Below are 12,885 nucleotides of genomic sequence, written 5' to 3'. Positions count from 1 at the left end.
CGTCTCTGCCTCAAGACGATTCTGTCTTAACAGCTATACTCAGGAATTTACGGTTGGTCCTGTCAGAAATTAAAAAAAGAGGGAAATAAAGTAATGAATGTCTTTAAGGCCTGACTTTATGGTTTCGCATTCATGACTTTACCATTTAACAGTTACCATAATTTTGGCTTTTTTCCCATATATAGTTCATATTATTTTAAGCAGACCAAACAAATACCAACATCTCTTTCTAATTTGTTAAATTTACAAAAACAGAGGCAGACGTGCGAAGACAGTCATGGACAGGGAGGCGCTACGAAGGAGACTCTTCTGCTACGCTTTACTGCATCCGTGAGAAATATATTTGACGGTTTTATGTTGCTGGCAATCATGAACCCACACACACGGATACAACGCTGGCTTCCAGGGAAGTAAATACCACATACAGTAGTTTCAGGATGGCCCAGGTTGCTGGCAGATTGCCGTAGTTCACGGATCGGTCAAAACACACCCATATGCATGCGACACACACTCGCGTGCGTGTACACACAGGCTTAGTCAGTATGTTTCTGATCTTGTGTTAACTGCCCCACCCCCTTTTCAAAGTGTTGAATGAAGATTCTCACAGTCTTGAACCTCTGAACTTCTGTCCGTCACTGTTTAGATGAACAACTTGTCTGCTGACATCCAAAGAAAGAATCAAATTACGGCTATCATGGCTATCTTCCTCCAGTCTCATCACATGACTTTGTCTCTCTCTGTAAAATTCCACACCCTTCAACGTTTATCTTTTATCTCCTCTCTCTTTTTCTCCACCTAACCATAATACAACCTCATCTGTCCCACATTATGCTATCAAAGACGGCTGACAAACAGGTAGGTAACCCCAGCATCGGCTTAAAGGGAATTATATATGACATGTATTTTGTTTTACTGCAAACTGAGGGGTCAAAACAAGTCAGTCATAGCATTTGTAACTGATGAACAGAAACAGATACCGGTACTGAAATTATCAGAACCATCAATGGTCTGTTACAATAAATTCAGAAGAAAAAATCAAAAAGGAGTTCAAACGTCTCAATCACTTCATTAATCCATGAAAGAAAATGATATTGTTGCAGTAAAAAGCCAGTTTTTTAGGATTGAGAAGTCACTATCACAAGTCACTGTAGATGAGGCCACTCTGTCTCTGGCTTTGACGCTGTTGCCCCAACACATGATAAATAAAAACATATTTTATATCCTCCTGCAAACTTTGAAGGACCCAAGTTTCCTCACGAAATATGCTAAACAATCTGGTGTCCACGTGAGCACCCAGGAATGCATATTCCTGCGCCACCACAATCTCTTCTCCAAGAATAGAAATTCTTCTGTTATTCACGATCCTCCCAAAATCAACAATCATCTTCTTTTTTATGTAGAATGCCACAGAAAGTGGTCTACCAGTTCTGGCCACCATTGACACGCCCCACCTCAGCCATCCCAGCATTTTTAGAGGTAAAAAGACTGGGGTGGGGTGTGTCGGGAAGGGAAGAGAAGACAAATGTTAAGATACAGTCGCATATGGTGCTCCTGTCCTGCTGACCACTCACTCAGACACACGAGCCTTCAGCCTCACAATCTGTTGTGAGTTGGTCAAAAATCCAAGCAATTTTAGAGGCATCCATCTGTGTTTTATCTCGTTTCTCACAGCACTCTGTGCCTCGTAGCAGTTCAGGCTAAGTAGTTTCAATAAAAAGAAAAAGAACATAGCTAGTGTGGGTTTCCTGAAACAGGCTGATGAGAGCACCTTCAACTCCATCCATATTATCAAACTGTTGTGGGCCCTGAAAGACGTGGGTTTGCTTGATTAGGTTGGCCAGGAACAATCTCTCCAGGATGTTCATGATCCAGAATATTAGGACCGCATCTAGTCTCATTACGGACAAATGGATGAAATCTTTTAGGAACTAGAACAAGACCCGACGTCCTGCAGAGCATGAAAACCTTTGTTTGCTCAGGCTGAAGGGGTGCTGTAAAGTTTTGCACAGCTGGTCTGCACCAGCTTTCAGGACTTGAGAACTCACGCCATCTGGACCAACAGCCTTGTTCCAGTTCAGTTGCTCCATCTGCTTCTTCACCTGATTGCTGGAGACTGGCAAGCAGAAGGGAAAAGTAGAGGAGGACTGCATCTGTCCTGATGTGAGGGGATATGACAGTTGGGCTGTATGAAGAGCCATGACTGAGGTGCATCGGGAGGCTGTAGACGTGTGACAAAGAAGGAGTGGATCATGGGAGGGTGTGAGATTTGTGTAGCTGGGTACAAAAGGGGATGATGCTGTGCTTCCTCCCGAGCTAAACCTGATGAGCTAAATAGAAAAATGTGTTCGGTTAATTGGCTCTGCCCAGGGTTCCGTCAGTTTGATCCTTCTCCTTTTTAAAGCTAGTGATCTTTTTCATCGTTGACAACACATCTTGCAGAACCTGCTCTCCAGTTTATTCAGCTACACCTCTTTATGTCCAACCACTTGACTCTAGGTTGTTTTGCTCCTTTATAACTCTGTCTCTCTCCATGACGGTTTTTTTGTTTTTTGTTCAGCAACACTTTCAGGTCACGGGTGATCCAGATTGTTTTTGGGTAAGCACCACTCTGTTCTGGCAGGAGTGGTGAGTCCCCACACAGACGTTTACCTTCTCCATCACACACTCAGACATGGCATTGATGACGCACAGAGTGCATCCCAGTCTGTAGCCTAAAAGTGCTCCTGCAGAGTTTCTGTAACTTCCTGTGACCACTTCCTCATGGATAATTTAGGCCCCGTTTACACGGAGCAAAAACGGAGGCGTCTTCATGCGTTTTGGCCGTTCGTTTACACGAAAAGGGAGGTCAAAGTCACCAAAAACGATCATTTCTGAAAACCCCGGCCAAAGTGGAGATTTTCATAAACTCCGTTTTCACGTTTGCGTCTAAACAGAGGAAAACGGAGGAAAACGGAGGAAAACTGAGATTTAGGCTCAGAACGTCACAGAAACGTCACCAGCATCATTTGTGTGACTTGTGTTTACAATTTGTTTGGCCACCGTCAATATTTTCTTGTATTTTATATTCTAAAGTCACACTTAAAAAGTAAGACCCCGTCCACACGTAGCCGGGTATTTTTAAAACTGAATATTTCCCCCCGTCCGTTTATAAAATAATTTGTATCCACATTACATCGTTTTTTTTTTAAAAACCCTTCCACATATAACCGAAGATCTGCTTTTTCGACCACATTCATAAGCATTCTAAACCTGTAGATCATCTGCGCCTCCCAGGGAAGCTGCAGCTTCCCCGGGAGGCGCGTCTCCTTCTCTGTAAGCCGCAGTTAACGAGCCCGAGTGCCCCCGTGTCCCGGCCACGGAGCTGCCGCGTTAATATCTTAATATCTTCGGTTTAGCAGATACCCGGCTACGTGTGGACGGGGTCTAACTCCACTTCTCTGTCACTCCAAACGAAAGACTATCGTTCAGTCTTGGAAATAACTGGCAGTCAAGGCTGATTTATGGTTCCGCGTTACACCAACGCAGAGCCTATGGCATAGGGTACGAGGCAACGCGCTCCGTACTGCCCCCTGCAGGTTTGGCTGCTCATAGCACCTTAACAGCGTTTTCATGCCGCTTCGTGTAAACGAGGATTTTTTTGAAAACGTAGAGGGGGAAATATCTGTTTTTGTAAATACCCGGCTACGTGTAAACGTGGCCTTAGCCACAGGTTGCCTCTGAATAATGCGTGGAAACAGAGGTTGAGAAGTACCAGATTATGATCTGCTCTTCCACGTGGACAATGGGCAGATGGGTTGTGTGCATCTTTAACATTTACTCAGTGTTTGTCTTTTTTTCAGTTGACGCACTGTTTAAAAGTGGCTGAAAACTCCAGAGAGTACTCTGAATACACCCTGTTCTTAGCTCAGCAACCACTGAGCTAATGACGTCACAAGCAGCATCGGCAGACGCTGATGGTGAGATATACAGCTCTCCCTATGTAACACAGATGAATTGTGGTAGATGCTGATAGATAATATGGACTGAAACTCACAGCTAGCAGTTCAGAATCTCGTATGGAGAAACACTCTGCAGTAATATGTCCTGCCTTACAGCATACGTTGTTAGCAAGTGCTGCAATCCTTCTGTATTGTCCTCCATACAGTCTAAAAGTGGGCAGAGAGGTAGTGAAGTCAGGAATATGTTCTTGCAATCACATCTCTGCAACAAACATAATACTGCACTCCAGATATCCCTCCAGTGTCCTCATCGGGACTCCAAACCTGCTCATTTTATTTGCAAGTGAACTTCCCAATGATCGACAGAAGAAATGGTTTGAACTTCCCTGGAATTTGGGTCTCAGTCTTGGGTATTTGTTAATATCTTAAATGTTCAAGTAAACAATTTCCCTGTTGTCATGCTTGCTAATTTTAACATGTTGTTAAATAATGTTAAAAAGTGCCATATATATTGGTTTAAATCCCTCAAACAGCATAGTATCCGAACTGGATGGAAACTATTGAAAATCAAGTCAGATAAATATTTTAAGGACATACAGATACAACAATACAAAAATACAACACGATACAACAATAAACACAATATGACAGGAGCTACTTCACAAGCTGCTAGCACAGCGCCTTTCTATAATATCAAGAGTCAATTATTAATTATATGTGGACTGGACTCTTAGTTGAACAAAACCAAAGACTATGTTTTGGAGAGTTATTTTGTCCTCTTTTATGTTGCAGTTCTTAATGTCAGGCTTTAAATACCTAAAACCGGGCATACACTGTTTATTTGTTTATTTTATTGAGATCCCCATTAGCTGCAGCAGAAACTGCAGCTATTCTTCCTGGGGTCTTAACAAGAAAATGCAATACAAAAGAAAACAACATAGAAAAAAACTTAAAAAATAAAAACACAGAAAGAGCAAGAAGAAAAAAAAAATATGTATACAAAATCAAGATATCTTAAGGATCAAGACAAGAACAGAAACCAAGTCAACTATATCCTCCCCACATATGCCTAATATATACCTCATATATACATTATATATACACACATATACACACACACATATACCCATCATATAATACTCTATCCTATTCAACATTCCAAGTCAAATTCTATATTATATTCACAGACATATATATATATATATATATATATATATATATATATATATATATACACACATACCTACACATCCACACATACATACCTACATATGTATACACACATACATACATACACACACACACACACACTCATATATATCTATTCTATAATAATAGAATATAACATATATACTATATATATAATATAACACTACTATGCAATAATACCATTATATCTCATGTACTAAAAACAATCATATTACATACACAACTATTACACACCGAAACCATTACTTGGACAGATATTTTTTAAGTAGTATTCTGAATTGATTATTGTTAGCAAGTTTTACATGATTGGGTAAAGAATTCCATTCTTTCATTCCTCTATACAGAACTGTACGTTTGATGGCATTAGATCTAACCTTAGGTATTGTAAAATTTCCAACAGTTGCATGTCTAGTGTTGTGACAGTGATTTTCTGCACTAAAAGAGAGGTTATCAAACAAATCATATGGCTTTTTTAAAACAGATATGTTTCTTATCACAATCAACAGTGAGTATATGAGTCTGTCTTTGACCAATAACCAGTTGAGTTTCTTGTGCATAGAGATTATATTTGTCCTATTGTCGCACTTGAGAATAGTGCGGGCAGCTCTGTTTTGTATAATTTGCAAAGCATTCAACATTTCACCATTAGCACTGGACCAAACTGCTGGGCAATAGTCAAGGTTTGATAGTATAAGTGATTGAATAGCTGTTTTTAAAATCCTATGATTCATATAGAATGCATGTCTTCTTACAATAAATATACCCCTCCCCATCTTTGTAATGATATTAGAAATATGTTTTTTCCATGAAAGTTTGTTGTCTACTATTACTCCCAGAAGTTTGGTTTCGTCCACTTGTTTTATGATGATGTCATTGACCTTGATATACAAAACAGGATTCTTATCAATATTATGATTTGACCCGATAATCATACAGTTGGATTTTGATAAATTTAGGGCTAGCTTGTTTGCTCTGACCCATTCCGCTATACTAATTAATTCGTTATTTATAATAGTTTCTAATTCATTATTAGTCTTTGCAGAAGCATATATAGTCGAGTATACTGTGCGATTATCGGCTCGTTTTGAGCCGATTTTCCAGTCGTGCGACTTTTTTTTGATCGGGTCCGATTTTGACCCAATCGTTGCTCGTGCCTCGTGCAGTGTACGTGGGGTAACGACGAGAGATTAACACCTCACGACGAGCTCCCGATCACAAATCGTGAGGTTGCAAGAAAATCAAGCATGTTTGAAATCCTGGTCGCTCCTCGTGAAGGAATCGCACAGTTGAAGCAGCTGCGACCCGATTTACCTCATCCTTTCACAGAGAGCATGCGCAATCTCTGATGTCACATCAAAAACTATTATTTGTAGTTTAAGTGTTGCAAATTCACATTACAAATCATGTTTTAATAGCAAAAAAAGACCGCATTTCCACGTACGGTGCGTGTCGCCGCGTCCCCTGCGCCGTAGGCTCTGCGTTGGTTTAACGCGGAACCATAAATCAGCCTTTTTTCTCTTTTCACTTTGCTGGGACGTCGGGTTCCTCCGCCGAGACACAACTTTTGCGGTATGCGTTCTTTGTTGTGTCAAAAAATGATGCGCAGTGCACACACCCAATCAGAAACGGTACAGATATTTTGGGATTTTTTTAATATATATATAATTATAAAAAAAAAAAGGATCCCATAACCTTTGATCGGGTGGGCAGGACGCACGTTTGGGTTGGAACAGCCTACCCGTGCCCCAAAACCGGCCTCGAGTTCCAGTACACAGAGGTCCGACGGGATGATTATGATCGTATAGTGTGAGCAGACGGGTCGCATCAGAGCATCGGCTCAGTGTGAGAACATAAATCGTGGGCTCTGAACTTTTAAACTCCGCGATCTAGTCGTGCAGTGTGAGATGGGGCTGTCTCATACGATTTAAAATATCGCACAGTGTATGCCCGGCATAAGAGAAATGAAGGAACAGAGGCTTTGCCAAGTTCTTCACAGACAAAACCCAAAATATTAGACAAGCAGTTGGTACATCAGCGGCAGTATGTACCGTATCGACAGAAACCCGGTTTAAACACCATGACACATTTTCATCCCATTAACAGCAAAGATCTGGAAGGACTTACGTCAGCCAAACTCCTCTTGCTGTTTAGACATCCTGCCAACACGCTTTTTCAAAAAGGTTTGAAAGATTTTGGAGTCTGACCTGTTACTGATCATGAACTTGTCCTTAATGTCAGGTGTGTTTCCAGAGCCAGTAAAAACAGCTGTAATTAAACCTCAATCATGACAAGACACAAATGAACAACTACAGGCCGTCTCCCATCTCCCATTTTTAAGTAAGATCATTGATAAAGCTTTTTAAAATCTTTTTAACCCAAAACAGCTGCTATGATGCCTTCCAGTCAGGTTCTAGACAGCACCACAGCACTGACACTGTTCTGACCAAAGTGTTTAATGACATATGTCCGAATACAGACGGTGGAAACATGTCGGCCTTAGTTTTACTGGATCTCAGTGCTGCATTTGATACAGTTGACCACAATTTATTACTGAAACGACTGGAGAACTGGGCAGGTCTTTCCAGAACTCTACTAAACTGGTTTAAAACATAATTAAGAGAACAGGAATGCTTTGTGTCAATAGGTAACTTTAAATCTGAGCAGACACAAATTACATGTGGAGTTCCCCAAGGTTCCATCCTAGGACTGTTTAACATCTACATGCTCCCACTTGCACAGGTGATAAAGAACAACAAAATAAACTACCATTGCTATGCAGATGATGACACGCGCATATATATATATATATATATATATATATATATATATATATATATATTTATATTTTATTTATTTTATTATATATTTTATATTTTAACTACTGATTTTATCTATTGCTCTTATTTGTTTCTTTTTTGTTTAAATTTTAAATCATGCTTTTTATTTATGTTTTAATGTCTTTTTAAAGCACTTGGAATTAGGGCTGGGCGATATGACGATATATATCGTCTGGACGATAGAAAATGTATATCCTTTAACATGAAGCTCTATCGTCTATGTCGCAAAACACGCTTTACGGCAGTATTTACGTCACCGACGCGCCAAACGGCATGCCCAGGTACGCTGTTAAAAAAAAAAAAAAACAAGCATGGAGGAAGAGGTAGCAGACCAGGGTAACAGCAGTACTAATTCTCAAAAACAAGAAGAACAACAAGTTGAACAGCCAACACAAACCGAGGAGCTTGTACATAAAAGAGGAGGAACTTCTGTCGCATGGATGTGGTTTGGTTTTAAAAAGACCGACACGGACCAGACCACAGTAGTTTGTAAAGTATGCCGCTGCACGGTACCAACAACAGACTCCAACACGACTAATTTATTTTATCACCTGAGAAAGAATCATGACAAAGAATACAGAGAGAGTCAACGAGAAAAAGCAGCAAAAGCAGGGTCGAGTAACGTTGATGTTGAAAAGAATAAACTCCAGACGCAGACGTTGCAACAGGCTTTTACCCGCGGCACGCCATATAGTCATACCTCCCGCAGATGGAAGGAGATAACTACTGCCGTTGCCAAGCACATCTGTAAAGATATGGCTCCAATCTACACGGTCGAGAAACGGGGGTTTTGTGAGTTGGTGCGAACACTCGATCCTAGATACGAAATGCCCAGCCGAAAACACCTGAATAAGGTCGTGTTACCTGCTTTATATAATGAGTGCCGCGCCAAAGTGGAGGAGGAGATACACAAGGGGATGTTCTACGCTTCAACAACAGATATGTGGTCGAGCCGAACGACACATCCATATATGAGCCTGACAATACATTTCATCGACCAAGCTTGGAACCTCCGCAGTCGGTGTTTACAGACAAGTTATTTTCCAGAAGACCACACTGGACAAGAGATAGCCAGAGGTCTCAGTGAAGCTCTTGAGTCGTGGGGACTGAATCAGGATCGCCTCGTATGTGTCACCACAGACAACGCCAGCAACAACATCCTTGCCCTTGAGCTGATGAATGAAACGACACGCCTGCAGTGCTTTGGCCACCGTCTTCATCTAGCCATTGGTGAGTAACTCTAAATCGATCTAAAAATGCATATACATTTTTGTTTAAAGGGCTCCAGACTGCGACCAAATGCTCGCATTTTGCGACCAAAATTTGAGTATGTGCGACTGAATTTAATGTCCACTCGCACACGTGCGACCAGTAAATTTGCCAGGATTTTTTTCTGCCTCGAGGAATTGTTTAATTTATTTATTTATTTATTTTTTTTTCGTTTAATTTCACCAGCTGGTATTACGCCCGGACGACATTTACTGCGACACAACGCACTGCCGTCGCGCACGTAAAGAAGAAAGAGACGGCGGATATGTTTGGTTTTAGTAATATCATGCTCAGGCAATGAGTCTGCAATGGCCCAGACGGGAGACACATGTAGCTCAGTGCTTAACTTTTATTTTTAATCCACTCTATATTCTTCTGGTTGTTCTCCGATATCTTCCCATAAAGCCTGAATTATGGTTCCGCCTTAAATCGACGCAGAGCTTACGCCGTAGCCCACAGCGTAGGGTCTGCGTTGTTGTGACGCGGAACCATAAATCAGCCTTCACCCGGTACATAGGTTTCTCTAAACATCTGTTCCCGCTACAGTTTTAACTAAAAGAAAATGTGCTCCAATACAGCATTAATGTATGGATGGAACCATTTTAGTTATAGTAACAGCCATAATGGCAAAATTATCCTGCAATAGAATTTCTGAGCATTTAAAAGCCAGTTAAAAGCTAAAAATACAGAATACTTCTCCATCCAATCCATCATTTTGTAAAGACCCCTAGTGTGGACCTTTTATACAAAATATATATATATGAATAAATAAAATTCATAACGTAATTAATACATTTTACTTGTCCTGTACACAGTATAATATATTAAAAAGTATAGAACGTTGTTACATTTACTTTATTTCCACAGGGAGGGGTGTGAAAGTACACCAGGTGGAACGAGCAGTCGGCGTCTGCAAGAAGATTGTGGCTGCCTTCTCCAATTCATGGAAAAGAAGACGGGAGCTTGCCAAAGCTCAAGCAGAGCAAAATCCACCCTTGCCCAGTCATCAGCTTATCACAGAAACCCCTACAAGGTGGGGCTCTATGCAAGCGATGGTTGAAAGGGTGATTGAGCAGGAGAAAGCTCTCTCACAGGTCCTCCGTGCCGACAAAAAAACACGTCACCTGGTCCTAACCTGGCAGGACATGGACGTTCTGGAGTCCATGAACAAGGCACTGAGTCCTCTCAAGGAGTTTACAGATGCCTTGTCTGGGGAGCTCTACCCAAGTGTTTCCTACTTGAAACCCGTCCTCCATCTGTTCAACAACCAGATACTCAAGCATCAGGATGGCGACACTGAGCTCACCACGACCATCAAAGAGGGCATACTAAAATACCTAAATGAGAAGTATGATGACGAGAAAACCCAGGAGCTGCTTGACATGGCTTCTCTTGTCGACCCTCGGTTCAAAACCACATACATCAAACAAGAGAGGGTGGACTACATCAAGACAAGAGCGGCTGCAGAGCTGCAGAAGCTGGTGGCCGAACAAGCAGAGCAGGAGGCAGCCCCCCTTCCATCAGCTGCAACTGCCAGAGATCAGGATGAGCCAGAGGAGGTTCCTGCTAAGAAGAAAAAGAAGAGTTTGAGCAGCTACTTTAAAACAGCAGCAAAGCCAAGCCAAGCGGCCCCTCATTCAAGCAGAGAATCCATTGAAAATGAGCTCAACCTCTATCTCCTACTGGACGCTGGTCCAGACACAGATCCACTGGAATGGTGGAAGAAGAATGAGGGACATTTTCCCCATGTGGCCAAGCTAGCGAGGAAATATCTGTGCATCCCTGCCACAAGTTCCCCATCAGAGCGGGCTTTCAGTGCAAGTGGGAACATTGTGTCATGCCAGAGGTCAGCACTGAAACCAGCAAGAGTTGACCAGCTTGTATTCCTAGCACTCAACCTGTAGAAGCCTGAGATTTGGCAAATGTTAATAATTCATTTCACATCCATGCTACTTGAAGTAGTTTTGTTTACCTTTTATATATTATACCTCATATTATATATATGTATAATATACTGTGATCCGTTTGCAGCTCTACTTTAACTTGGAAGGGTTTTGTGTTTACATTTGGTATTTTGTAACCAACATTTATTTTAGGGGCTAGGCCAGTAGTCCTGTATTATTTGTGTTTGCTGCTACCTTTCAAACTTGAAGGAGTGATTTTCTTTTATCACTTGTTAGATTTTGTATAATTATATTGTGAGCCTGATTTTGTTGCTGCACTTTAAACTTTGAAGTTTACATTTGGTATTTTGTAACCAACATTTATTTTAGGGGCTAGGCCAGTAGGCCTGTATTATTTGTGTTTGCTGCTACCTTTCAAACTTGAAGGAGTGATTTTCTTTTATCACTTGTTATATTTTGTATAATTATATTGTGAGCCTGATTTTGTTGCTGCACTTTAAACTTGGAAGTTTACATTTGGTATTTGGCCCTGGCCTGCACACTATGCTCTTTAAAACTCAGAAGTGTTCAATTTGTTATTTTTTATACCCAATAGGCCAATACCGATATGTGTTACTGTTTGAAAAAGGTTCTAAATAAAACAAATACTTAGTAACTACTACCTTTATTTGTTGAGTATATCATTTCAAACTGCATTTCCACATTGCAATTTTATATAAACGTTTCATTAATTGAATTTACAAAAATGTGCCATATCGTGATGTATATCGTTATCGGGATATAAAATGAGCTATATCGGGATATGAGATTTTGGTCATATCGCCCAGCCCTACTTGGAATAACCTTGTTGTTGAATTGTGCTACAGAAATAAACTTGCCTTGCCTTAATGTACAACTTCTTGCTGTCTGGAAAATGAGATAAAACAATGTTGAACAAAACACAGCACACATGCTCACCCCATTTTACATTCAGAAATGTCTACGTTTGTTTTTGGAAGAGATACAATTTCTGTGACCAGATGCACTGACTGTGCATTTAGAGGGCTGTTAGTGTGCGCAAACATCCAATCCTCTGTGTGTGCTTCACCGTAACCGTTGGTTTTTTGCAGCAGCTGCTTGCTTTTCATGATCACGCCTCTAAACAAACACATACTCACATGGCATCCATATAAATAGTGGACTACTTCCTTTATCTTCTTCGTCTTCTATCAGGCGCTCCCACACACACACACACACACACACACACACACACACTTGGCAGCTGTTTGGAAGTATGCAGCAAAGCGAAAAGACCCACCCATGAGGTGAGCTGGAGGTTAGCTCTGCTTCAGGCATTTACTGTCAGTGCTGAACTCACACAAGCAAACGCACACCCACATGCACAAAGTCACAACGTCCCGAACACACACACACACACACACGGGCTGGCATATTCTGACTCTAGACAGCAGCTCTTAAAAAGTTAGAGCAGGGGTTTCATTTGTTTACATGACTTGAACACATATGTCAACTTACACACATCTCTTCCCGTCTGAATTCTCTTTACATAAGTTTGTATATTAGGTTTAAATACACAGTGGCACACATTACGGTTTTTCAGTTGTGGGTACAGCCCTAACACCAAAGAGTCGGTCCCACAGTTAAACTAATAGTTTCGCCTGCTGAGAGATTATTTGCTCAATGCTCTCTGCCTTTTTTCTTTCATGTCAGATCCAGCTCTGCACGAAA

At 41.1% G+C, this 12,885-nt stretch overlaps 1 protein-coding gene across 1 annotated transcript; it reads left to right on the top strand.

Moving 5' to 3' along the window:
- Nucleotides 1-8,811: 8,811 nt before the first annotated feature.
- On the top strand, nucleotides 8,812-11,157 carry LOC133442507 (E3 SUMO-protein ligase ZBED1-like). Its single transcript, XM_061720518.1, has 2 exons — nucleotides 8,812-9,214; nucleotides 10,121-11,157. Exons 1-2 carry the CDS (start codon nucleotides 8,812-8,814, stop codon nucleotides 11,155-11,157), a joined length of 1,440 nt encoding a protein of 479 aa, XP_061576502.1.
- Nucleotides 11,158-12,885: the final 1,728 nt, after the last annotated feature.

Source organism: Cololabis saira, chromosome 4, assembly GCF_033807715.1.
Source record: "Cololabis saira isolate AMF1-May2022 chromosome 4, fColSai1.1, whole genome shotgun sequence".
NCBI lineage: Eukaryota > Metazoa > Chordata > Actinopteri > Beloniformes > Belonidae > Cololabis > Cololabis saira.
This window is presented reverse-complemented; position numbering and strand designations above follow the sequence as displayed.